This window comes from Peromyscus leucopus, chromosome 23 (assembly GCF_004664715.2).
Source record: "Peromyscus leucopus breed LL Stock chromosome 23, UCI_PerLeu_2.1, whole genome shotgun sequence".
NCBI lineage: Eukaryota > Metazoa > Chordata > Mammalia > Rodentia > Cricetidae > Peromyscus > Peromyscus leucopus.
Genome location: NC_051082.1, coordinates 3,260,242 through 3,287,884, shown reverse-complemented (window position 1 = coordinate 3,287,884; position 27,643 = coordinate 3,260,242). Strand labels below are relative to the sequence as shown.

General features: G+C 55.9%; 1 protein-coding gene across 1 annotated transcript in view; it reads left to right on the top strand.

The window, feature by feature from the left end:
* Myo18b (myosin XVIIIB) overlaps nucleotides 1–27,643 on the top strand; it is a 216,633-nt gene that overhangs the window by 23,549 nt on the left and 165,441 nt on the right. The window contains 7 exon segments of the mRNA XM_037198646.1: nucleotides 467–643; nucleotides 3,797–3,995; nucleotides 5,833–5,975; nucleotides 6,625–6,725; nucleotides 7,098–7,161; nucleotides 12,161–12,305; nucleotides 25,708–25,881. Coding sequence (XP_037054541.1) covers nucleotides 467–643; nucleotides 3,797–3,995; nucleotides 5,833–5,975; nucleotides 6,625–6,725; nucleotides 7,098–7,161; nucleotides 12,161–12,305; nucleotides 25,708–25,881 — 1,003 coding nt within the window.

The following is a 27,643-nucleotide window of genomic DNA, read 5'->3' as shown; positions in this document are numbered from 1 at the left end:
TAGGAGATTGTGCGTATCTTCGAGGGAGCCTTGGTGAAGGAGATAGTTGGCCATTGGCTTCCACCCCTGGGTGTCACAGGGCATGTCTGACACTCCTCTCTGAGACCTAGAAAAGCAGATAATAGCAAGGGACATGTGCCCATCCGAAGCCACTGCATGATGAGCTCAGGGCTTTCCTTGGTCTGTCTTGGAGACATCGGCCTCACCGGGCAGTGCATCCAGGAAGGGGGCCAAAAGCAAAGGAGATAGGCAGGGCAAGGGGAGGGGCTGTCACTTCCTCGCCTGTGTGCTGGCCTTTGTCACGAGGCTTTGACATGACAAGGCCACACCGTGTCTTGTGTGGGCACAAATATGCATGCAGGTGTGTTTGTACAGGCGTCCTGCACATACATGTCTGTGCATGCATGGTGGTGTGCATGGGGTGGGGGATGAGGAAGCCAGATAAGATCCTGTGTGATGTCTGCAGGCCAACCCCTCTGAGCTGGACCAGGCCGAGGACCTGGCTTCTCTGGTCAGCGTTAACGAGTCAAGCGTCCTGAACACGCTCCTACAGCGCTACCGGGCTCAGCTGCCACACACCCGTTCCGGCCCTGATCTGATCGCCATGCAGCCCCAGACAACCACAGTGCCCTCTGCGTGGAAGGTGAGGTGGGACCACGGCAGGGGGCATGTGGAAGACTCCTTTTCCTGGGCATTGGGGCGTGGCGGGGGGGGGGGGGGCAGAGCACCAGCATCCCGGGAAACCCTCAGCTCTGCTCAAGACGAGGATCTGGGACTTGGCAGGCACTGAGGACCATGTGACGCCCTGCTCCCTAGAGGGGAAAGGTGGGCTCCGGTCTGAAGCCCAGGTGGCTGTAAATACTAGCTGTGACACCCACCTGGAAAGCCATTTTACAGACACGCAAGCAGAGGACCCCAAAGGCCAGGCTGCGGCTCCTCTGAGCTCCTGACACATGCTTAGACTCTCTGAATCCCCACATAGCCACATTCGTGTGAGACAGAAGCCCCGTTTATCCTGATATTCATTTATTAGCTGTTAAGTGGAGGAAAGGGCATTTTTTTTGGGTCAGGATTCGGCATGAAAGCAAAGGCTCATGGCGCCACCTGGTGGAGAGGCCTGGACCACACCCGTGCCCTCTGAGCCCAAGCCTGTCCCAGGAAGCAGTTTGCTGGTGGGTGTTGGGCTCTGAGGAGCACCAACCCTGCTGCCCTGAGGGCGTTGAGGGGGAGAAACAGGCCACAGATGGTAGAGTCCACGGTGGCCAGAGTGGACTGGACACACGTGGATAAAGGTGGGACCTGAAGAAGCCAGCGGGCGAGGGGCACGCGTCCCAGGTCCCGGGTGTGACTGGTACGGTGGTGTGGGTGACAGAATCACACGGGCCGACTGAGGTTGCAGCCAGATCTGGCCACGTCCTCTGTGCGCTATTCCCGCCTTGTGGAGACGGGGCTCTGGGAAGGCCATGATGCTTGCTCCCAAACCTTGGCTCTCGGCTGTCACTCAGGGCTGCAAAGTCACTCTTGGCTCACTGGAGTCCCATGCGGCGATGCCCACCCCGGGTCTCTCTTCTCAGACTGGACGTCATAAACTGGGCAAAAGCTCCCGAAAATACAGGCACAGGGGGAGCTCTGAGCGGCACTGCCCAGGCCTCCCTGTGGAGGGCCCTGGGCTTCACTCCTTCCCTCCTCCGGTCCTCTGGCCTCTCAAGTCTCATAGGAAGTTGGCCCAGTCAGCCTCTGGTCCCCCAAACAGCCACCAGCTGGGGGACAGGCCTGCAGTGGCCCGGGACTAGGGGCCGCTTGAATCTGGGCTAGGTGGCTTCGGGACATGGCGAGAGGCTCCCTCAGGGTTGGAGCCTGTTGAAGTGTCCGTGGATGTGAGGACACATGTGAACATGGGGATGCAGCCGGGAGGGGGGTCTCTGGAGGGGGGCTGCCATGCGCTCTGCAGGAGGCCCAAGGTGTCACAGGTAGGCCTGTGGGTGCTCATGGGTGTGAAGTCCCACACCATCTGTTCCCCACACAGTGCGGGCTTGCTCATGACCTGGAGTGCCCAGGCGCTGAGACTGTGTCCAGTAGGGCAGGCCTTGTCCCATGGCTCCTGATTTAAGAACCTACTGAGTGCTGGTGTCTATCCGTTTAGAATAAAAGACTCAAAGCAGGGTGAGGCCACTCCGGCCCCGGTTCCCCAAACAGCCACCAGCTAGAGGTCTGAGCTATGAGGAGGGCCTTCTGGGCATGTGCCCCGGTTCCTCCAAGTCTCAGGGAGGGGACAAGGCTAGGCTGGGCCCAGTGGTCACTGTGGGGTCTGGGGCCTTGGATTTCTATCCTTCTAGGTTTCCCACATGCCTGGCCTCCTCAGCCTCTCCTGTCCCCAAGGATATTTCTATGTAGACTCTGTCAGGGTCACATGACAAAACCAAGCGCCCTCGAGTCACCTTCTCCTGGGCAGCATGGAGGAGGCTGCTCACCCCCTTCTGGGTTCCAGGGTCACTGTCATGTTTTCTCTGGTCCTTGTCCTCCGGGTATTCTGGGGCTTTGGAATAATTATGTACTCCGGAATGCAGTGAGTGTGTGTGTGTGTGTGTGTGTGTGTGTGTGTGTGTGTGTGTGTGTCAGCCTGTGTCTGTCTGTCTGTCTGTCTCATTATGGCTAGGAGCACTGGGGATGGAACCCAGGGTCTCTCGAATACTAGGCAAGTGCTGTACCGTTGAGTCATACCTCTGTTTTAAAATTCTGGGATGGCCTCACCGGCTTGTCCAGGCTGGCTATGAGTTCCTCTGTAGCCCAGGCAGGCCTTGAATTTGCAGCCCTCCTGCCTCGGCCTCTTGAGTAGCTGTGATCCCAGGCTTGCGCCTCTGTACCCAGCTCCTTGTCTCTTTAAAACTGGGTTTGATGAAACCCAACTTGTACCTAGTTCAATCCACTTTCCTGCGATTGTGCAGCGCCTGCCACAGCCCTCCATCACATCCTTCAGGACAGCCATCACCTGGAGAGGGCTCTGGGCTCTCTGTGATCAGTCTGAACCCACCAAGTTCCCCCAGAACCCTTAGATCTGCTTTCTGGCCTTTGCCCTATCCGAAGGAGCTGGCCTCCAAGGCTTTCCCGGCTGTTTGCTCCTTCTATTTGCCGTCAAGGGTGTCAGCTTGGTGACTCCTTCATACTGTATCTGTCTTCCTGAGCTTGAGGTGTTTTCTGGGACCTGGGACATGCTGTACAAAGCCCAGGATAGCTGGTGTCTCCATGCACTTGTTGGGGCATGCTCTGGTGCTGAGGGCCGGATGCTGTGCCGTTGTTCAGTGTGACCGGTGACGTCAGGGTCTGTAAGAACACGCCTTCCTTTCTCTTGGATGTGTCCCTGGTGCAGTGGTGTGGGCTGAGTGGCGAATGCTCACATTTCTGTGGGGGACGCTCCAGCCTGTACTCTGCAGTGACAACATCCACCCACAATGTCCGAGGGTCTTGCTTGTTCCATATCTTCATCAGAATCCAGCGGTGACTGCTTGTGACTAGTTTCTTGGCCAGGGGGATGGCTCAGTTTGTTTTCATGACTCACATCACAAATCGATAGCCATCCCCTGTTTCCATGCTCAATGTTGCTCATCCAATTGTGTCCGTTTCCCCAGCTCCCTCACTTCAGGCAAATCCTGCCCGATGATCTGGCTAGCAGGTGCAGCGAACCCCTCCTGGGTGGAGCTGTTGATGGTCCCATAGGTCCTCCAGGACTCCCGGTGAGCCCGCGGCGGATGACCCCTGCAGGCTGGCGGGAGGGCTGATGCCTGTCCTCTTCCTGCAGGTCCTCCGAGGCCGCCAGGATGGCCTGCCCGCCCATGTCACGTCCCTGGCCCAGCGCGCCTACTGGGCACTGCTGAGCCAGAGGCGAGACCAGAGTATCGTGGCTCTGGGCCGGAGTGGGGCCGGGAAGACCACCTGCTGTGAGCAGGTGCTGGAGCACCTGGTGGGCATGGCAGGCAGCGTGGACGGCAGGGTGTCAGGTATGGTGGTTTCCAGGTGACAGGTGGATGGGAATAGGGAGCGGGAGGATTGGGGGGTCCTGGGTGTCTCCTGTGGGGGTGGCCTGGGTGGCTCTTCTTGACTTCTGTTCAGCTGCCATCCACAGCACGGACAGGTGAGGGCCCCGTGTTGGCTACTGACCCAGGAAGCTGCTGCGCCATCGTACGCCTCTGCCGGGGTAACATTGCCCATGTCTCTTGTGACATTGGTGGCTATTGCAGCCATCGTCACAGCTGGGACAGTTAGAAGCAGAAGATTGGCTACCACCTGCTGGGAATGTCTGTCCCTGAGCAGCCCGCGGCCTACTGTAGTCTAGAGGACATGAAAAGCAAAGACACAAGCGTGCTGGAGGGGTCCAGCGTGCTGGAGGGGTGCAGGGGTGGGCGGGCCTTAAAGACCTTCAGTTAGCAGCAGCAATAATGATAAGGACAGCCGTCTCAGCCATCAGGGTGGGCGCCTCCAGGGACCCTGTGCAGCTCTCTTCTAAGTACAAGAGCGCTGTGATTTTGAACAGGACTGGGTGGTAGCTATTATGATCTGAATTTTACAGGTAAAGGCCCTGAGAGTCAGAGAGGTTAACTAGCTTGCCCAAGGCCACAGAGCAAGCGAGTTGGAGAGCTTGAGATTGGTTGCACCCCAGGCCAGGGTTCTCAATTATGTTTTTAGTGTCCCCATGGAGCCATCATAGACATGTCTCGCCTCATCATGCCCCAAGTATGAAAGTTCAATGCCTGAGCTAAATCACACACACACACACACACACACACACACACACACACACACACACACTCACACACACACACACACGCACGCGCACACACACATGCACGCACACGCACACACACACACAGAGTTTATCTAGAAAGTATACAGTGAGCTCGTGTGTGCACGTGTGTGCGTGCATGTGTGTGTGTGTGTGTGTGTGTGTGTGCATGCCTGTGTACACTAGATGAACAGTAGCATTTTTACTTCCTCCCAGAATGGTGTCTTCTCACCCTGGAGGCATCGCGCCCCCCCCACACACACACAGTGCTGCACCCTGAAGGCAGTGGCTGTGCAGCCACCATTGCAGCCTACAGGTGCTTTCCAAGCACCATGAGTCAGTCACGTTGAGTCAGTCAGTGTTTCAGGGCTGTGCCAGGGACACACACTCACCACCCCCAGAGACGAGCCACCTGAGGCAGAAAGAAGGTGACACCTCGCAGGACAGAGCCCCCTTGGGCCTCTCTTAGGCGCTCTGCCTGCTGCCCCCTTCTGTGGGCGCTCAGCACTTAGCTGACTGGGCTGCGGACGAGGGTGTGGCTGGCCCAGACACTCTCACAGATTGGTTCTGCTGTGTATGTGAAGGTGCCCGGTACAGCACGCAGGGCATTGTGAGTACTCAGAGAATAGCCATGGCAGGGCATTGTGGGTACTCAGAATACCATAGGGAGATTCCAAGTGCCTGGTATAGCACGCAGGGCATTGTGGGTACTTAGAGAATAGCCATGGCAGGGCATTATGGGTACTCAGAATACCATAGGGAGATTCCAGGTGCCTGGTACAGCATGCAGGGCATTGTGGGTACTCAGAATACCATAGGGAGATTCCAGGTGCCTGGTACAGCATGCAGGGCATTGTGGGTACTCAGAATACCCGTGGGGAGAGTCCAGGACTCTCAGGCCCTCTGCCGGCTGTCGGGTGTTAATAAGGAGTTAGGAGGACCCCGGCACCACACCCTAGCACTCAGATTGTCTCTGTCCTACTCACGGCTCTGGGACTCCAGGCCAGGGTGGCCACTTGAGGCACAAGTGACATCTCCCCTCTGTCTCCCAACAGTGGAGAAGCTCCGGGCTGCCTTCACTGTCCTCCGGGCCTTTGGCTCCGTGTCCACCGGCCACAGCCGCAGGGCCACCCGCTTTGCCATGGTGACCTCCTTGGACTTCAATGCCACGGGCCGAGTCACAGCCGCTCAGCTCCAGGTGAGGCTCGCGGATGGGCAAGGTGTGGCGCCTTAAGGTGTGGCGCCTGCAGCCACATCTCCAGTCAGGACCCTGGGATGTGTCTGAATGTGTGCAGCTCCTCAGGGACAAGGGTCCTGTGAGGCTCGGCACCCCCAGAACGTTGAAAGCAGCCAGCAGGGTGTGGCTCTGGGGTGAGGGTGCGATGCAGTAAAAACGGAATCCAGGCCAGTCGTAAAAGCACACGTTGAAATGTGACAGATCCACACAGAAGCCTGTGCCTGGGTGCCAGACGTGTGGCCGGCTCCCCTCCCCAACATTCCTGATGAACAGAAAACAAAATCGGGCGTTAGAAGCGATGGCCGGGCAGCACCTGGTGACAGCCCAGCTCGTGGAGAGCTGGCTCCTCAGCACCCACGAAGGCCTTTGTTCAGCTGGCACCCTTGGGTACAGGCTGGCAGGCTTTGATGAGGGAGACTCTCTTGCCTTTCATAGAAGCTGGAGGACTCCATAGCTTGACTGATTGCCTGTGGGGCTCTGAACCTGGGGTGAGGTCACCCCCGCGGTGAGGCCTCAGGGAGTGTGGGGGTGGGGCACTCTGATGGGGCCTTTGGGGACCAAGTCCCGGCATAAGGACCCCGGCGTCACACTGCCCCTCTGGCCCTCACAGACAATGCTTCTGGAGAACAGCCGTGTGGCCCGGCAGCCTCAAGGGGAAGGCAACTTTGAAGTTTTCTCTCAGCTGCTCGCTGGGCTGGATGTAGATCTCAGGTGAGTCCTTGGGACAGGCTGGGGCAGCCGGGATAGCAGGATGAAGAGCACCCCGGGTGGAGCTCCAGCCGGAGCCGAGAGGCTGGGTTACCCGGTGCTGAGGACCCCAGTTGCCTGGGCTCTGCACAGGGCTGAGGGACATTGCTCACGCTTTATCAGCTCTGGACCCCAGTCTCTTTCTCAGGAGCACCATGTGAGACTAGAACATGGGGTCATCAGGGAGGGCGGTCCTGGCAGAAACAGTAATGGAAGGCTGGTACAGCCTGGTGTGTCCTGGGGCAGCCAGGATGTGGTGTGGCCCTGCCGTGGGACACCTCCTGCTCTGTGCTCCCAGCACGGGCAGACCCCCTCACTTCCAATCCCCTCTTCCAGGACGGAGCTGAACCTGCACCAGATGGCCGAGAGCCATGCCTTCGGCATGGGCGTGTGGTCCCAGGTAAGTGACGGACCTCCAGGGTGCACCCCAGTCCCAGGGCCAGGGTGGGAGGTGGTGGAGGGTCCCGTGACCCACTGTCTCCTTTTGCTCTGGCTCTGTGGTTGGCGATGGCAGTCATGTGGGAGAGGCAGGGGGCTGCCTTTGTAGGGTCTGGGCTGGTTGAGGAAGTGAGACTTGTTTCTGAAGAGGCAGGCATGTGGTGGGAGAGACCCAAGGCACAGCGTCTCCCTTCAACCCTGGCTCCGACCGTCTCCAAACATCTGTATCTTCTTCCATCAAACCTCCCTCTCCAGGGCTTTCTGGACCTCCTTTGCCCTCACTCAGCTATGATGACACTGGGGTTAAAGGTCAGGACTCTGGCATTGTGGTAGGAAAGACAGGCATGGGAATTAATACAGCTGGGAGAGAAGAACGCGGAGGAGGATGTGAGGCTGTGGGTACCGGAGGGTGATTAAAAGAGGTGCTCGGCCTCAGTCAGGGAAGGCTTCGTAGCCAGGGACATCGGGCCTGACTGACATTGGGGGTTCTGAAGGATGAGTAGGAGTTCACCAGGTTGAGAGGAGTCAAACGAGATTAAAGTACAAGGACCAGTTCCCCTCTGAGCATAGATGCAAAAAAACAAAACAAAACAAAACTCAATAAAATACTTGCAAATTAAATCCAAGAGCACATTAAAAAGATCATTCATCACAAGAAGTTGGCTTCATCCCAGGGGTGCAGGGATGGTTCAGTGTGTGCAGATCAATAAATACAATGCGTCGCATAAATGGAATCCAGGACACAGGTCACAAGGTCCTCTCAACAGATGGAGAAAAGGCTGTTGACAACCCAATGCCCCTCCGTGATAAAAGTCCCGAGGAGCCCGGGGCCAGAAGTGCGTCTCAGCAGCACAAACGCTGTAAGAGATCCCACAGCTTCCCACAGAAATGAAGAAGAGGAGTCCACGCTCCCCTCCTACTCAGCACAGCAGTGGAGTCTTCGCCAGGACAGACGGACAGAGGAGCTGACACAAGGACACAGACAGAAAGGAAGGGGTCACGTTATCGTTACCTGTGGACCACGTGATCCTGTGACCCTCAGGATTCCACCGGGAATCTCGGAGCAGCTGACAGATGTCCCGGCCAGCGGGATCTTCAGCAGAGACCCTAGAAGGGGGAATGGCGAATGAAGGGACAAGAGACACAAAGAATTGACAGCAAGGCAGTATTCTGATCAAGCTGCAAAATTTTATTTTTCTCAGGTGGGTTTTATAGTAAGCAGACCAGGAAACTTCCTTTGGGAAAAGATCAGGGGACTGTTGAGTTGCCAAGCAACCCAACCAAGCAACCCAACCACAAAACATTGTTACTAATGGTCAGTGTAGCAGAAAGATAAGGAAATGTTGTTATTTTCTAATAACTCAGAACTTGTCCATGCATGTCCAAAGTTTCTGGTTAGTGGCTCAATACTGGACAACAGAAACGTAACTTCAGGCAGGCAATATGGCATGGCTCTTGAAATTGTCCTTGGCAGACAGACACCCTCAGCAGAGTTGGGGGGGGGGCGCACAAACAGTGCACACGGAGGCAGCCGCCCTCCTGTGCGCCACGGACAGACGTCGGGGAAGACATCAAGGAGTCGATCCCATTCTCGATGGCCACAGCGAGCATCGCACAATAAACATAACCCAGGCATCCAAAGCCCTGCGACGAGAACCTTAAGACACCGAGGGAAGGAACGGAAGGGGAGACTAGAAGATGGAAAGACTCCCATGCTCATGGCGGGGTCAGTGTCGTAAGCGGCTGTCCGACCAAGGCCACCTACAGACTCAGCATCCCTACCCAGGTTCCGATGCCATTCCTCATGGACGTAGAAAACCAACCCTGAGAACCACATCGAAGCAGAAGAGACCCGGGGCATCCAGAGCCACCCTGAGCAAAAGCAAGACTGTGGGAGGCGTCACCACGCCTGATTTCTAGTTAACTCATAGAGACGGAGCAGTGTGAGCACCACTGGACAGATACGGGACAGATGTGGGACAGACGTATTGATCAATGGGACAGAACCGAGGACCCAGACATGAGACCCAGTCCCCACAACCAAAAGTACACCCTGGGGAAGAGACAAGCATCTTCAACAAACGGTGCTGGGAAAACTGGGTGTCCGGGTGCAGAACGAAGCCCAACGCCTCATACCTCAAAAATCAACCTGAAATGAACCACAGACGCAGGCCCGAGGTTCCGCGCTCTGGAGCTGCTGCTGCGGGAGAGAACACGGCAGGATGCGGATCGAGGAGGCTTCCTCAGTGGGACTCCAGTCGCCCAGGGAACAACATCAGCACTGGCGAAGGGGACACCATGGGATTAAAAAAACAAAACTTGTGTCCAGCAAAGGATGCCACAGAAAAAGACGGCCTCCGGAGTGTCAAAAGCTGGCAGGGGATTATCTAGAATTTGTATTCAGAATATACAAAGAACTCCAGAAATAGCGAAGCAGCGAGAAACCCAAACACCCGTTATCAGTGAACTAAGGAAGAGAATAGACGCTTCCCAGAACGCAAAACACAACCGGCCCGGTTAGAAGGGCCACCGTTCAGCCGCTGGGGAGGACGCGCTGTAGCAGGAGGGAGTGTGAATGAGTCCAGTCGCCACGGAAGCCCAAGTGGAGGTTCCTCAGGAAGCTAAAGCCCACGTGACCCAGCGGTGCAGCCGGGCGCTGACACAAATGTCCCTGTGTCAACACACCACGGAGACACTGACACCCCAACATTCACCACGGGACATCGGGAATTTCTAGAACCAGCCCGGGTGTCCACCACCACGGAGAATGTGGGGTTTGTATCGGAGTCACACGCTGCTGTGAGGGGGAAGGGAGTTAAGGCTTCTGCCAGGTCAGGGTCCAGCCCGAGGCCCCCCCCCCCCCCCCCCGCCAGATGCAGTGAGTGCCCGCTTTCCCAGGGAAGACCCTGCCTCAGACACGTTACAGCTGGCGGCAGAGGAAGAGCAACCCTCTGGGTTAGGAAGCCTCACACACGAGTGGCTATGCCATTGGCTTGTTCTTTTTCTTTGCTGTGTAGTACTCCCACCCAGTCTGCATTCATCACTTCCTGCTGAGGGTGGGGGTTAGAAGGGCGACATAGCCGCTCATCTGACTCACTTCTGGTTTCATGTTTTTGTTTTTTTAACCCAAGAGCACACTGGTCAGGGCGTTGTGTAATTGCGTAAAGAACAACTGGCTTCCTGGCCGTCGCCCGGAGCCTCATCATCGTTGGACGGGAAAACATCTGCTTGCTAACTCACATTCACGTGGGGCGCAGGGGAGAGAGGGGTGGGGCTTCCCGGGAGTCTCCCACCCTCTCAGGACAGCCAAGTGCTGGGTGACCGGTTCTACCTGTCGTTCAAAATCAAGTGCTCCTTGCTGACCTCGGGAGCCGCGGTCATCTCGTGACCGCCGCGTCCTCTGCGCGTCCCTTCCCCGCCGCTTTGAAATCTCATAAATAACCAGGCACGCGGGGGGTGGGGTGGGGGCGCTTGTTGTGAGAATCCTCCTTCCCCGTCTGCGGCGGAGGAGCAGCTGCGGTTGCTAGGCTGAGCCCCTGGTTGCTAGGGACTTGGTGGTTCCGTGGTGGCCCGGAGACACTCGCGGTGGCTGTTAATTGAAACACTTCCAAGGCGAATCTCTCAATGTCACCGCCCGCTTTGATGTCGGATGTCGGAGGATCCGTCTCTCCGCTATCTGCGGAGGCCGGAGGAGAAAGGAAGCGGCGGGCGTGGGCGGGACTGGGGGGGGGGAAGCCTCTGCTCCGATGTCTGCAGTTAATTTGCTGTGTGACCTTTGGCACACGCCGTGCCCTCTCTGGGCCTGGGACTCTATGAGATTCGAGGACCTGTCATCGCTAACAGGCTGCCCTGCCCTGTGTCACCCAAATCCTTTACTTGGATCAGGTACAAATTGGTCTCCCATTATGCGCCGTGGAGGTTAGGGACAAGGAACTCCTGTTCCTGCCTCATTTTCTCTGCCTTCCAGGCTTCCGGGCTGTGTGTCCTCAGCCAGATGGCTCATACACGGGACTACTTTCAGATTGATTTTAATATTCAGTCAAATATAATTAGAGCTATAAATCTAACAAAAAGAGAAAAAAAATGACACTCGAAGCTCAGTCACCCATAAACATCTCACGGGGCCATTCTTCCCGGCTTCAAATTCTCTGGCAACTTCCCTTCGTCCCATGGGGTGGGAGGCGTGCGGGGGGAGGGGGGGTGGCGAGCAAACACTGTTCCGGCTTCCGAGGCAGACCTTGGGGTTTGGCGGCACAAGGTGGTGTTGTGAAATAAATCCGGGTCCACGGACTTTTGCCGTGGGATCTTGATGGATCCGTGGCGTCTGCCACGGGCGCAGAAATGGAAGTGGGGTCAGGTCCCGGTACTTAACCATCTCGGCTGGAAACTTTTGCTCCTTAGAACTGTGTCCGTGGCTTTCGTGGCCGACCGTGGACCGTCTCAGGCCTTGTCCACACCTCCCCTGATAACCAGTTCTGGGTCCCCTTTGGTCAGCCACCTGCCGCCATCTCCTTCCTCCGGTCCCTTATCTGGTCAGCTCCCCACACCCACCTTTCGAGCTCCCGCAGTCCCTGCCCCTCCTCCGAGACCTCCTGCATCCCTTCTTAGGCCTGGGATCTGCCCTGCAGCCCATTTTTCAACACACCATTGCTTTTATGTTCTGTTCGGAGTTGAGCCAGGGCTCCTCTATCCCGGCATCCGGACCAGAGCTCGGCACAAATCGGAGCCCCGATAAATCCTTCCAGAATGAATAAAACCTACCCTGCTCCCCATAGCGGACACCCATGACATTTACAACCTTCCCAGAAATCTGAACGTGGCTGCCAAGCCCAGCCCGGCTTAACCGTGGGTAATTTACCGCCGTCGTAAACCGACTGTGTGCCCTGCAGCCTGACCTCATCTCTGAGCTGTGAATTCCAGTCTCTCCACCGTGATGGCCTTTCTCTCTTCTCTTCCCTCAGCCTGAAGACAAGCAGAAGGCCGCGGCCGCGTTTTCCCAGCTCCGGGGCGCCATGGAGCTGCTGGGCATCGCGGAGGGGGAGCAGCGAGCCATCTGGCGGGTGCTGGCAGCCATCTACCACCTGGGCGCAGCAGGCGCGTGCAAAGGTACGGTGGGTCCCTCCTGCCAGCTGTCCTCCGATGTGGTCTCTCTCTCAGCATGGTGGGGACAGGCTCTGCTTGTCACCTCTCCTGTCCCAGAGTTCCCAGCGCCGCCCATGGGAACCTGATGGAGACCAGGTCATCCTGCTGTCTGTCACAGTGGTCACCAGGCACATAGGGCTGTAGAGCACTTGTGAGGAACTGAATTTAGAATTGTATGTGTGTGTGAGAGAGAGAATGTGTGTGCGTGTGTGCGTGTATGCTCATGGATATGTGTGTGTGCACACATGTGTGTATGTGCTTGTGTGTATATGTGGTCTGTGTATATGTTTGTGTGCATGTGTGCATGCGTGTGTGTGTGTGTGTGTGTGTGCATGTGTGTATGTGTGGCGTGGGACAGGGGAAGCCTTAGGACTGCTTCCTCAGGTGCTGTCCACTTTGGGTTTTCAGACAGGGTCTCTCACTGGCCTGAGCTGCCCAGTCAGGGTAGACCCGGCCAATGCATCCCTCTTCTGTTTCTGCTTCCCGGCTCTGGGTTAGCGACAGGCCACCGTGCCTGGCTTGTGCACATGAGTGCCAGGACTTGAACTCAGGGCTGCACGCTTGTGAGCAGCAGACATTGCACACTGAGTCATCTTCCCGGCCCTGGTTGTATGCCATTTTAATGACTTTAAGTTGCCGATAACTTCTGCTGGCCGGAGCAGCCGTGGGCTCCGGGCTGTGTCTCTTCACTGATGTCTTTGGTGTCTTTGCCCTTTCCTCCTCAGCCCTCCCCCCGCACTGATGCTCTGGCGTAGCCGCCCTCACTGTGAGCTCCTTACAACAGGCGTTTGCCTGTTTACATATCTGTGTCTGGACTGTTGCGGTGGCTTCTTGTGTCCCTCACTGCTGTGGCACTGGGACAGACGTCCACATCTTGGTGACATGCACTACAGGGGTCCAGCCTCTTCTCTGCCAGTGCTGGGTGCCAGGTGTCTGGAGCCGGCTCTGTGCAGCCACACCCGGGAAGGCTCTCGGGGACATGCCGCTCTCTACTCTGTGGCTCTGGCCTCTACTCCCATGACAATGTCTCCTTATCCCTGTTTCCTCCGTCACGTGCATTTCCTTCTCGGTTCTCATGTCCTTTCCTGTAGCTTCTAAGAACACTGGCCCTTGGTGACCATGGATGGTTTTGCCTCGAGTGTAGCCAAGGCAAAGGGGGCCTCTCCCAGGAGTTAGGAAGAGGCTAGAATTGATCATGTGACCAACTCTCGGTTCTGATAGGCTAGGACTCCTTGACGGACAGCTCCCGGCTGCACTCAGTGGGAAGAGCTGTCTGGAGGAGGCTTCCTGCCATCTTGGGCAGGTTCAGCAGGAAGAGGAGGAAATGGTAGGTGAGGAGGAAGAGGATGAGGAAGAGGTGGGTGGGGAGGAGAAGGCAGTGGACCAGTCCAGCACACAGGTGGTCCCGCCTTTCCATGTCAACTGGGTGTGCTCTTTGCCTCGAGCTGGGCTAGCCTGCAGTCACCCTGCCATAGTAAAGAGGGGCTCAATTCAACTCCCTCTCCTCCTGGGGCAGGTGGGCATCCCCTCCACTACGTTTTCAGAAGCCGCCTTGCATGGACATGCCCAGGATGATAAGGGAGAAACCCATGTCTATAAATATTTTATTAACTCATGATTATGGCAGTAATTCCTTCCTCCTCTCCCCCCTCCTGCCCACCCTCTACACTGTTTTACAGAGAGCTGGTGTCAGTCTGCCCGGAAGCCCTGCCCCGTGATTTACTGTATTTTTCTGTATTGGAAGATTTCATAATGGGTTGTTCTAGAATCAGCTATTAAAAATCCACAGTCGTGTGTAAACGCCTCTGCTTTGTGTCATAACAGATCGCTCTGAAATATATTAGGCTCATTTTCATTAATCAGGGATCCCGCCTGTGCCTCCTCAGCCCGCTGTGGGAGCCTTGAAACCAGCATGGTCTGGGTGGGAAGATGTGGGGGTCTCCTGACCGGATGGGGGTTTTGTGAAGCGACAGCGTGACGGCATGCACCGATGCTCTGGGAAGTTTCGAGGACACTGGCATACGTGGTCTGACTGCCAATCATGCTGTGGATGAGAAGAGTGGCAGCTGGGGAGTTCTGCCTCAGTTTCCCCCCTGTACAATGAACGGGGGGCTGTGAGGCAACTCTGTTGGTAAAGTGCTTTGCCATGCAAACATGAAGACCTGAGCTTAGATCCTTGGCACCCACAGGAGCTGGACACAGTGGCTGCCATGCGTATCTCCAGTGGGCTTGCTGACCAGACATTCTATAGCTGTAACACTGATCTCCAGGTTCAGTGAGGGACTCTGTCTCCAAGAGCAAGGTGGAGAGAGACTGGGGAGAATGCCTGAGGCTGGTCTCTCTCTGGCCTCTGCTGGCACACGCACACGCACACAGGCGCACAGACACAGACATGGATGCATATGACAGCGGACTGATGAGGGTCTCCACTCTGTGTGTGCACAGTAGTTAGGCCAGCGAGCCACAGGACAGTGGCACAAGAGTTGGCACCCCACGTGGGACTCATGCATACCGTTCTTGTCTGCCTACATTCTCTACGTGAGGAAATGGGAGGCGCTCATCAGGCACCACGTGGCGGCTGCATCCTTGTTTGATCCCTGAGATGAGTGGTCACAGGCCGTGTGACGTCTCTGCAGTTTGGGGACAACATGAGGAGTGGGGTGGTAATGATGTGGGCTGGCACCGATCGTTCTGATGGCATTTCACAGGGGAAGCCAAGCCCTGCAGGTTGACTTCAGTGGGGCTTTGTGTGACGCGCCTGTGGCCCGTGACACCCCCACCCCCAGCCTGGGTAGGTCCTCACCTTTCTCTCCAGCCTCCCTTGGCGGCCACCAGGCTGGGCCTCAGGCCTTTGCTCCTCCTCGTAGGCCGAGTCCCACCACAGTTCCACAGTTAGGGACTGCACAGCTGCCCCGTGCCACAGACGTCCACAGAACTGGGACTCTCTTGTCCTTGTGAAGCTCTTTGGTCGCCGATCTGTCCTGAGTCACTGAGGCCGGGTGGGCTCCGTGGGGCGCAGCTGTGAAATGCCTTCCGTGAGTGAAGCCCTGCACCCTGAACGGCGTCACTCCATACTTCAGGGGAGGTACTGGTGAATGGCAGGTTCAGACTCTCCCTGCAGTGCTCATCTGCAGCTGGTCAGACCGTTCAGAAGGCCGAGGACAGTGCGGGACAGTGGTCATGGCACAGTCCGTCTGGTGAGGCCCATTTGAATCTATCCAGGGTTCCTGTGAGGGCTAGCCCCAGACTCTGGGGCTTAGTCATGATTCATTATATCCTAACAGTTGGGGCTCACCTGGGGTTCCGGGCATGAGGCTCCCCATGTGGCTGCTTCCTACAGTGGTTGACAGAAACTATGCAGGCTGAGTCGCCCTGGATGGGTTGGGCGGCTCCATTCTGCTCATGGCGTCAGATCTCTCGTGTGAGGTGCTTGGGTTTCTCGGGTCCTGGAGGGTCCTGGACCCCAAGTGGGTGTTTTCGATGACTTGTTACTTTCTGAGCTGTGGTGCTTTGTCCTTTTCTATAGGCTGAACGTGTCGAGAGCCAAAGGAGGCGGATCCCACCTCCACAGATGAGCGCTCTGGCTTCCCTCATTGCATCCCTGGATACCAGGGACGCTGTTGTCTGTCACTGTCACCTTGGCCTCGAGCAGGACCTGAGCTGTCTCTGTGTGTCTCAGGTCTGCTGTGTGACTCGCCGAGGCCTGCCGGTGTCTTGGGTGCCCTGTAAACTGCATCTGGTGATGTCCCCGCCTCACACTCCCCAGCTCCTGCTGGGGGGACAGAGGCTGACGGGGGTCTTCTCATGTCTCCCAAGGATGCTTCTCCAGGGGGCAATCTATTTGTTCTTGGAATGTGCACTGGTCTTCTCCATCTTGGGGCCCTTGGTTGCATGAGCCTAAAACCCAAGACCGAGCGTGCCCTTTGCCCAAAAAGCATCCCCATGAACAAAATCATCCCAGAATCGGCCGCTTCCTCTCTCCATCTAAGGCCGGCATGGGCGGGTGGCTTTACATGCTTTGACTCTTTTGGTTTTCAGAGCTGACCAGGCAGACAGAGAAGGGGTCACGTGACTCCAGATACCAAGGCTCAGAGTTGTTGTTCTGTGGTACCAAAGTCCAACAGCATCCTATGGTGTTGAACTCAGGGTCTATCTCTAAAGTTTCCTTGAGGCTGCCTGGCTGTGCTCATCCCAAGATGCATCCTGGGTGCTCAGAGCGCCACTTTCTTTTGTAGGAGCCCTTCCTTGGTTCCATCTAATCCTCCGATGTCCCCACAACTCTGCTTTAGAGGTTGAGCTGAGCATAATGGAGGGTGTTCCCAGGACTAGGCTGGCCTTCCCAACTGGGACAACTCTCTGTCCTTGGGGATTCAACATCGTCACCTGTAAAACGTGACAGTAATGCCCACGCCAGCACACTCGAAAGACTGACTCCCTTTAATCTGACCATTTACAGCCCCGCCGGTTTCCTTACTGCTGATATGATTATCATCAACCGGAAGTTCTACCCGGTGAGGGAACTTGGGCCTCTCTTCATTCCTCCCCATCCCTTGTGGTCCTATTGCTCTCATCAGGAAGTGGAGTCGTGTGCCACTGTGCCTGCTGACCCTCCCTGCTGTACAAAGAGGGACCACGGCAAACAGAATCCCGCCTGGCAGCCGGGATGAGGGATGCTCATGTCTCTGGCTTAAATGGCTTGGCCTCTTTCCTCTGTGAAGGCCAGAAGCATGTTTAATTTATTTGCCCTTCACTGAATTCACCGGCCTGCTTAGCATTGACCCGTTGCCTAATATACGACACAGTCAGACCATATATAAAGCCCTGGAGTGGCTGGCGGTGGGGAGAGAAGCCAGGCGCAAGGCCACAGCCGACTCCCCACCACCATCGTGAAGATGCCAGGCCCTGAATGAATGGGGCTATAATTTGGGGCCCTAAGGGGCTTGCTACATAGTGTCGCTGATGACAAGGGCCCAGCACTCCATCTTTTGTTGGACACTAGCAACAAAATGTCCATGCCGGGGGTTGGAGGAGGTGGGTGGATGCGCCCTAGGCTGGGGAGGCTCTGAGCACAGGAGTGAGCAGGGATGCGAGGCAGCGTCTTCCTTGTGGACGGACACCCCTCTTTCTGCTGTTTCCTGGCTGTGGTTCTACCCGCAGTTAGTGCCTATGGAAACCAGAAATGCTAGGAAAGGATTCGGTACCAGCCAGCAAAGCTCCTTCATATCCCGCATCCCGCTGCCCCCAGGACACATCGGATGACTTGAGCAGTGCCTTTTCATCCCCTAAGTGGCTTTTGGTCATGGCACTTGTCACATCAACGAGATGAAGCCGGATTCCCCCTTTCCCTCCTTCTCCTCCTCATTCCTTTTTTCTCTTACATTTTCTTTTAGTTTAGTTATTTTATGTGTATGGTGGGTGTTTTACCTGCATGTATGTCTGCATCATGTTCATGCCCGCCTGGTGCCCTGGGGGCCAGAAGAGGGTGCTGGACGCTCTGGAAATGGAGTTGCAGGCAGTTGTGAGCCACCGCTTGGACGCCGGGAACCAAACCCAGGTCCTCTGCAAGAGCGGCCAGTGCTCTCACCCACGGCTCCATCTCTCCAGCCCCCTCTCTCCCTTCTATCCTACTCTGTGTCTAGAGGACGGCAGCTGTGCTGGGACACCACCTTCCTTTTCCTAGACTCATGGATTGCCTACGGAAAGTGCATGATGCTGGGGACGGGAGGAGAAGGGTTCCCGGCAGGCACTGAACGGATAAAACAGACATAGAGAGGATGATCTGGGAGCCGTAGTGTGCAGGGTCTGCGCATCTGGTCCTCCCTTCTTTCTCCACGTGAGGCCTGGGGTCTGAGATCCCACCCAAACCCCTGCCCTGGCGTGGTAGCTGGACAGCTGTGGGCTGGCATGTGACCGGGCATTGTGGAGATTCCGTCAATCGGTGCTGGCGCCCAGCGTTCCTGAGACCCAGCCCCTCCCCGTCCCCTCTTCCCACATGCTTCTCGAGGCCGCCGAGCCTGTGCCTGTCCGCCCTGTCCCAGCTGGTGGCTTGGCTTCTGTCCCTGCAGCTGTGCGGCAGGCCTATTCTGGGCCCACAGGCAAGGGTTTATTCTGCATTTTCTGAGCATATTGAATTCATTCATTAAGCAGGGATGGCTGCTCCGGGATGGAAACAATTAGACGTTTCTGAAAAAATGAACTCCCCGAAGCGGCTGGGGCTGGAAGGCAAAACTCCCCGGCAGCTCCGGGCCTTGGGGGTGAGTGTGGAAGCTGCGGCATGGGGGCCCCTCTACTTTATACTGTTTCTCTGGATAATAGTGGATGATGATGCCGCCGCCGCCGATGTCCCTCAGTGGTTACTGGCTGCTAAGTGCTGCTTGAACAGCTTCACACCCACCCAACGTGGTGCTGATGGTAGTGATGAGGGCGGTGATGGTTGTAATGCGGTGATGACGGTGGTCCTAATGGTTGCCGTGATGCTGATGATGGAGATGGTTATGATAACGGCAATCATGATGGAGTAGTCTCCAAGGGGTGTGTGGCGTGACCCACGTGGCCTGCTGTTGCAAAGAGCATGTGGCCGTTGAAAGGGTTCTGGACTGGGCCAGCTAGATCCAAGTCCCTCCTGGTGCCTGCTTTTCTAGCAGAGGGACTCGGTTAAGTCACTCGTGGATCTGCTGTTGGTCTCTCTCTGGTGTTGGTCCTACTGCCGCTTTGTGTGACACCTTCTGGCTGAGGACTCCCTGAGCATTCTGCTCCACAGCTGTGTCCCCTGTGTAGGGACACTGCTAGCTGGCTTTACACTCGGCGTCTAACGTTACTCTTAAATGACCCAGTGGGAAAGCGGCCAACCCATCTTATCGATGAAAAGACCAAGGCCCAGAAAAGAGACGTCTCTTGCTTGAGATATCACAATGATACTGAAACTGTCTTTGTTTGGACCTCTGGCCTCCACCTCTTCCCACAGTCCCCCAGCACCATGAAGAGTCCCTGTTGGCCACCGCCCCCTAAAGTCTTGGTAATGTTAGTGTGAGAGACCCCGCTGAGGTCTATGCCTTTCCTCTTGTGAATTCTCAGTGCACAGAGCACACACTGGAGCACACACCTGAGAAATCCTGCACCAAAGCCTGCTGGGGTGGGTCTGAAGTTACCCCACCTAAAGTGCCCACAGGAGTGTCACCTCCCAGGACACCATCAGGTGCAAGTGCTGCCCCGCCCCCCAGCCTCAGGCACGATGCTGATTCCTGCTGGGTCATGCACCACTCAGCGGCAGTTTTTAGATGGTTTTGTCCAGATGTGCAAGCAGCAGGTCCGGTTGCTGATGCCAGCTTCCTCCAAAGCAGGCAGAAGGAATCATGTGGGTGGGCGGAGCTGTATGTTACCCGAGGGTGGCAGTGTCAGGGTAGGATCCCTAAGAAGCAGGGAGCTCTTTAAGAGTGATGGGGAGACATTTCTCACGGTGCCCGTGACAGCACTTGGCTGGACTTCCTGGAATGCTTCTGCTAAGGATCTGTTCTTCCTGAGGCATCTTTCAGGAGGGTAGATGGCCCTGGGGTGCAGATCCAGGGGACCCACAACCTTGCCAAGTTTTCACCCATGCTCTCTTCTGACCATCGCTGTCCTCATTTTGAGGAGGACGAGACTGAGTATCTGAGAGTCAGCCTGACATCTCAGGATGTCGGGCGGCACCGAGCGGTGGAGGTGGGATTTGAACCAGCCGTTTTGTCTCTGGAGCCGACTCCTGTTCTTCTTGCAGCAGCCACAGCCCTCTGAGCTTATCTCCTCTCTGCAGGTGGCCTCCGTCTTCCCAGGCTTTGGAATTGTAAATCTCTGTGTGAGGCAGTGGGAGCCAGATGCTCTGGCGTTATAAATAAGCCCCATAATGTTGAGTAATCAGGAACAACTCGGCTATTGTCGGAAGGAGAAATAACTTGGTTATTAATAAATGCAGGAGGTCACAGTAATTGATGGCAATTGAACCCACTGGTGCTCAGGGACAATAGCTGTGCTACTGTGCACTTACATGAGTGCTCCCTCCCCCTCCTTCCTCCCCCTCTCCCCTCCCCACCCCCTCAAACCTTGCCTCTGCAGGTAGATTTGAGTCACAGACTCTGCAACTCCAGGATCTTCTCTTGCGACTTCATTTTTTCTCTTTCCTTTCCTCCTTTGTCCTCTCTATTCAAGCTTTGCCCGCCTGCCCTGCCCGGTAGCTCTGGAGACAAAGTAACCCTGGGGGGCTCTTCCAGCTGGACCAGAATTTCCCAGACCAGTGTCTGATGGGACATGGAAACTGCCACAGACTCTGTGAAGGCATTCGAAGGTTAAATTAGGTTAAAAAGGACTTCCCTTGCTGGAGGCTCACAAAAGCTGCGGTATAGGCTCCCAGAAGTCCTGCAGCTGTGACACTTAGCCAGGCTGTGACATGGATATGACACAGGAGTCATATTCCTCCGTGTGTGTATGCGGCTGTCTGTGACATTGGAGGCCCAAGGTGACTGGTTGCTCTCATCATTCTCTCCACCTTATTGTTTTTGGAACAATGCCTCTCATTGAATCTGGGGCATTCCATTTCGCCCAGACTAGCTCGCCAAGGCCAGCAAGGCACAGTCTTCCATCCCCACCTCTCCAGTGCTGGGATTACAGGTCTGTGCTGCTGCACCTAGCTTTTCCCCTGGGTGCTGGGGATCTGAACTCAGGACTTTACTGACTGGGCCACCTCTGCAGCCCAGGAGTCACCTTTCTCTCTAGGATGTTAGATGAACTTTGGGGAGACCTGCACCCAACGCTGAGGCCATCTTGCCCTGTTCTACACCTCTGCTGCCACTGAGAATCATTGAGTCAGCCCTGCCCGGCCCAGGTTGCTGCCGGCTTGAGTCTGGGCTCTGTTTGACATGCAGGTAGCCTCTGGGGAATAAACAAGATGGCAGGAGAGAAGGCAGCTTGCCGAGAAGTTGGCTTCCTCTCTGGACTCTCTTCCCTTGGCGGCCGCCATTTGGAGGGGAACCCAGCTAGACACTGGTTTCTGCGATCATGGCCGGTGGCCCCTCCTGAGCCTTTCCTTGGTTTGGTCCCCTGATGGGGTGAAGATGCTGAGGCATGTATTCAAGGGCAAGGATGCACGTGTGGTATGAGGGCTGAGCGAGAGATCTGGGGAGCGAGGGTCAGCGCTGCCTGTCCCCTAGTCACAGAGGAGGCTTGTTTCCTCACCAGAAACCCAAGAAATGGCCGGCAACCCAGTGCATACTGGGGAGTGCCCTCTGTGCCCAGGGGATATTTCAGGTGCAGGCTCTGCACCCCTAGCGGGTAGTGAGAAGAGCGCCAGGCTACTGTGGGCACCACCCCGCCTGCAGCAGGGAGAGGCCCTCCTTGCTCCCTGTCAGGACTAGTTCTGATCTCTCTGAGGGTCCCTTCCTGTCCCTCTGCCCAGCTCCCTTTGGTTTTTATCTTCAGCGTCAAGTTGTCCGGCTCTTCTGATGGTCCACATGGCTGCCTCCCCGGGGGCAGAGGGACGGACGTTCATTCTCTTTCCCAAGTCTTGGGAGGGGGAGGCAAGGGCAGGGTGACCAGGGCGGGCCATCAGCCACCAGCCCATCCACTCCTGGACTCGCTTCTCTCTGGGTGACTCATCACAAGGCCAAGGCAGGAGCTTGGTGACAGCAGGGAGCGCTCAGTTCTCCACGCCTCCGTGGAAGGCGGAAGATCCTAGCAGCTTCTCTACAGGGCCTGGCCAGGCCCCAAGCCCCTTCCGGTAGCCCCCTGGACGGGAAACGTGCGCATGCGCAGTTGTCTTTCTCTCTGCGCATTCTCCCGGAGGGTCCTTGTAAGCATCCATAGACGAGGCCCGGGCGGTGTCCCTGGCGTGTAAACTGTGCTCAAATCTCTGTGGCTCTCATTACTGTTAACTGATGGCTTCGTGGAGGAATGGATCAAACCCAGGGATGTCCTTGTTCCTCCAGACGCTGGGAACCCCCCCCCCTCCTTCTGCAACCTCAGGGGTGGCCTTTTGAGGAGCACAGCGATGTCCCTGGCTTTAGAGGGAGTTAGTAGCAGACGCTGGGCTAACACAATCTCCTTTCAGTAGAGAAGTGGCCTTAGTCAACTGAGGGCCCCCAGAGGTGATGGTGATGCTGTTCTCCAATGCTAGGGGTCTCGGTCTCCTTGGTACACAGCCGGTTCCCGGGGCAGCCGACAGACCTGCAGGGGGCGCTCTGCACTGCAGGGACCTGGAAGGAGCGCCCCCTGGAGTTTACAGGTGGAATTGCAATGACAGTGTGCTGGAGTTCCTGTCTGTCTCCACCCTTCTAAAGGGACCTTGGAGGCTCTTGTGATCTTTCATGGATCATGATAACTGTGCAGCCGCCCGAGCAATAGTCAGCTGGGAAAGGCAGTGGTGGAGTTTGGAATCCGAGGCTGATTCCTCCTGGTGATCTCACCCAGTTCCGTCTCTCCCCCGGTCAGGCGGCACCTCTGAGCCCTTGGCCTTCCTGGGCTGGGCTCGGCTGCCGCCACTGCCCCTGTTTGAGCGACATCAGAGGAGTCAAGTTTTGGTTAAGCTCCCGACAGGCCACTTGGGTTTCACTAGCTCGAGGCCCTTCAGCAGAACCTGGAAATGTGCCCGTAGGCCACGAGAGCCCAGAGGACCCTCTCAGGATCCCCAGCTCTTCCCAGAAACCTCAACTCCAGCCCCCTCCCCCGCTTCACAAGCCCCTCAAGGCTGGGTGGGTCACTGTAGGGCGTGACGGGGCAGGGACTCCAGAGCAGATGTGCATGGTGGGGGTCAGGGGAGGACAAGACATCCCCATGGGGAAGTCACCTCCTGTTAGTGTGAGCAGCCGCCATGCCCATGAAGAAGGAAGGCTCTTCTGGGTTAACGGGCCTCCCATCCTATCTTTAAGACCTGCTCAGCTCCCTTTTTAACAAAGAGAGAGAGCCGGCTTCAGCCTGGGAGGCAACGGATCTAATTAGAATCTAATGGCCCGCTGGTCCCTGCATCGTGTTTATTTCTGCTTTCTGTCGTGACAGCTGACAGAGACAATGATTCTCACTTCAGAGAGAGAACTCACGTCTCCTCTCACAATGTGTTTGTCTAAGAGAAATAGACGACTGGGTACGTGTCGGGGAATGTGGAGCTGGGGTCCTAGGGATGTGCCGAGTTTCCTAAAGGTGGCATCTGAAGCGTGGGCTTTGGTGTCAGGAAGTTCTTCCACTCGGTGGCTGTCTGTTGTCTGGTGATTAGGGAAGTTATTTGTCTCATCTCTAAGTGACGGTGACCACCCACCCCCGCAGCCGAGGTGAAGGCGGGAGACTGAGCTCCAGGCTCTATAGTGAGCCTGGGCTGAGTGGTGAGACCTTGTCTCAGGAATAATCAACAAAAAAGTACAAATGGTAGCAGCGCTAGGATGCTCGTGAAAACTTAATAGTGATGATAAACAGTAGATGGGCTAACACGTACCAAGATTTCTCCACGGGCAACAGAGTTCCAAATGAGGTGAGCTGAAAGATATGGCATGTTCAATAAGATAAGGTCAATACAGTTTAACCATTATCGTCACTGCCCTTGTTTATAACACCATACTCATCATTACTATCATTACCACCATCACCATCACCATCACCAAATATCATTGTCACCACCATCACCACCATCACCACCACCACCACCACCACCACCACCACCATCATCATCACCACCATCACCACCACCATCACCATCACCACCACCATCACCATCACCACCACCACCACCACCACCATCACCATCACCACCATCACCACCACCATCACCATCAACACCACCATCACCATCAACACCACCATCAGCATCACCACCACCATCACCACCACTATCACCATCACCACCACCATCAGCATCAGCATCACCACCATCACCACCATTACCATCATCATCACCATCACCACTACCACCACCATCACCATCACCACCATCACTATCAGTGCCTATCCATGCCATCATTGTTGACTGACCCCCAAGCCGCAGTGGCACTTGTGGTGAGTGTCCCTGCGTAGCTGGCACACGGAAACACCCAGGAAGCAGCCGGAACCTGTGGTTCTCCCCAGGCAGCATTGGTTAAAGTCTCAGGCAGAACCTCCCCCAGCTTTCCAACTTCACCCTGGTTGTCAGACGTCTCCACAGCCCACTGGTCCCGGCAGTCACCTGGGGGACAGGGGGACGTCGGCAGGTAGCTGTGGTTTGTGTACACGTTCACAAGAAGTCCAGAGACAGGGAACGCTGGGAAGGAGCGCACTGTGATTTGTTTTAATTAGTCCGTTATTTGTATTTGGATCACAACATCCGTCCACGGCTACTGTCGAGAATTTAGAAAATGTCAGTTCTTCACCGTCATGATTACCATCTGACTACATTTCTGTTTGTCATGTAATTTAAAAAAAAAAATAAAATATCTGTTTCTTTGTGTGGCGTGCGTAGACAGCCTGCAGGAGTTAGTTCTCCCATTCCGGCCTGTGGGACCCGGGGATTGAACTCTGGCCTTTCAGGCTTGGTGGCAAGCCCCTCACCCGCTGGGCCATCTCTCCACTCCCTCCCCACTTTTCTCAGTGTAACAGCGCTTTAGAAATGGCTTCACGGCATCTTGTGGGCTGGCTTTTCACCCCCTTTTCCTTAACTCCATCTGTGAGCACCGTCTGTGCCTCACAGAGTCAGGTAGGGTTTCCAGTGACCTCACACCCCTCGCCGGCTTCCCCGTGTGTCTCTGACGACTTCACGCTGCTGCCCTCCTCCCCAATGTGCTCCCGCTGGACTGGCGTCTTGGACACACCACCCTCATCTCTGCCCCAGGGCCTTGGCACTGGCTCCTCACCTCTAAGCTCCTTACTGGTCACAGCCCAAGTCCATTGTCACATCTTCCCAGGGTTCCTCTGAACAACAGACACCAACACAACCTCCACCTCTCTGTCCATCATTCTGCTTTAGCTTCTTGCAATGTGTACCTCCTGACGTTATCTCACTTGTCTGTCTGTCCATCTGCTTGCGTCATGCCCAGCCCCCTCACTGGACTGTAAGATGCGTGAGCGTGGTCACAGTGTGTGACTTTTTGGTCACATCAAAGGTGCTCCGTAAATAGGTGCCGAACATACCAGTGGCTGGTTGGATGTGTGGCTGGGTAACTGGGTAAGTGGTCGGGTGGTTGAGTGGGTAGGCAGGGGTCAAGAGGTAGTGGGTGTGCACATAAATAAACACATGGTGGGGGATGTCCTAACTCAACCCTGTTCTCCATTCAGGGTGTTTCCCTTTATTGTATTTAATACCTTAGTAAAACAGACGGGGTGGTGGCAGGACGCATGCCGCCACCCTGTGCCTGGCATCTCACCCCACACCTCTTCCGCACAGTGGGCCGGAAGCAGTTCATGCGGTTTGAGTGGGCCAGCCACGCTGCCGAGGCCCTGGGCTGCGACTACGAGGAGCTGAATACGGCCACCTTCAAGCACCACCTACGGCAGATTATCGAGCAGATGACATCAGGGCCACAGCGGCAGGGCCTGGAGGACAACGACACCTGCTCAGGTACCTGGCCCTCAAGGCCACACGCTGGGTAGGTGCCCGGCTCCTCGCAGCAGCCGCACTGGTGGCTGCCCTACACGCTTTCCCGTGTTCATCAAGACATCTAAGGAGAGCTGCTCCGCACACAGGGGCCAGGCCAGGGAGCACCAGCATTGGTGGAAAAGGAAATGGTTCTTTCCCTGTCTAGTGGTTATGGCCAAACAGCTCTCTCTGGCCGGTAACCATGGAGGCTGCTGAGCCCTGGGTGGGTCCTCTGTGCCGGGAGAGGGGACGGTTAGGCAGTGCCCAGAGACTGATGTGTTTCCATGGTGGTTCCTGTTCGTGGAACTCTTGACAGGAGGGGGAGGCAGGCCAACCTGTGTGAGGGATGAGAGCGAGGCTGGTGTGTCTGGAACCTGGAGGGATGTGGGAGAAGCCGGAGAGCCAGGGGCCTATCAGCACGCGCAGTTTGCAATGACCCATGGGAAACTGAGGGGTGGCCTCTCAGGAAATCGCAGCTGGAAAGCTGAGCGGCCAGGAGGAGGAGGAGGAGAGTCGAGAACTTGTAGAAACCGCAGGTGAGGGCTGGGACATGACTCAGAGTTCCCGCCATGCAAGCGTGAGACCCTGAGTTTGGATTCCCGAGGACCCACCTAGGAGCTGGGCACAGCAGTGCGTGTCAGCTCTGAGGAAGCAGAGACAAGGCCCTGGGGCCCACTGAGTCTGTGAGTTCCGGGGTCAGTCGGAGGCCTTGTCTCAAAAAAAAAGAAAAGGCACAAAGTGATGGGAGGAGACACCAATGTGACCTTCTGGCCTTCACAGGTACACACACACACACACAAACACACACACACACACAGACACACACACACATACACACACAAATGCACACACACATACACACACACACACAAACACACATACTCACACACTCACAAATGCACACACACACATATACTCACACACACACACACAAACACACACACATACTCACACACACACAAACACACACATACTCACACACACACACAAACACACACACACATACTCACACACTCACAAATGCACACACACACTCACACACACTTATACACACAAACACACACATACAAACACACATACACTTATACACATACACACACACAAATGCACACACACATACACTCACACACACTTATACACACAAACACACACATACAAACACACATACACTTATACACACACAAACACACACATACAAGCACACATACACTTATACACATACTCATACACACACACACACACACACACACACACACACACACACGTCACTAGGTGAAAAGGGGAATAGGGACAGATGCTGGGTCTAGGGCTCACACTGAGCTAACACAGTAAGCGCAGGGACGCCATCTTGGATTGGGCCTGAGGAGCCCTGGGGACAAGTCTGGGTATTTCTCTGGATAGGTGAGAGGGCTGTACCCCCGAGCGGGGCTCTCCAGGGCCCTGAGGCTGTGGTTGTAGAAGACATAGGTGTGCTTTGTAGGACAGCAGGGCTTGTGATGATGATGATGAGGAGGTCTGAGCTGACCTGGGGACAAACCTCTGCCCTGTGGGTCCCTGGAGCCGTCCACCTTCCGATGACGTGGACGGCTCTTCTGTTTCTCTCCCGGCTTGTACTCTGCTGCCTCTTCCTCTCATTCAGAGCACACCACACACAGGAACAGCCCGCTGGTGTGTGCACACCCATGTCCACAGATGTGTGCACACATGGGCATAGGTGAGCAGTGTGTGCACACATGGACACATG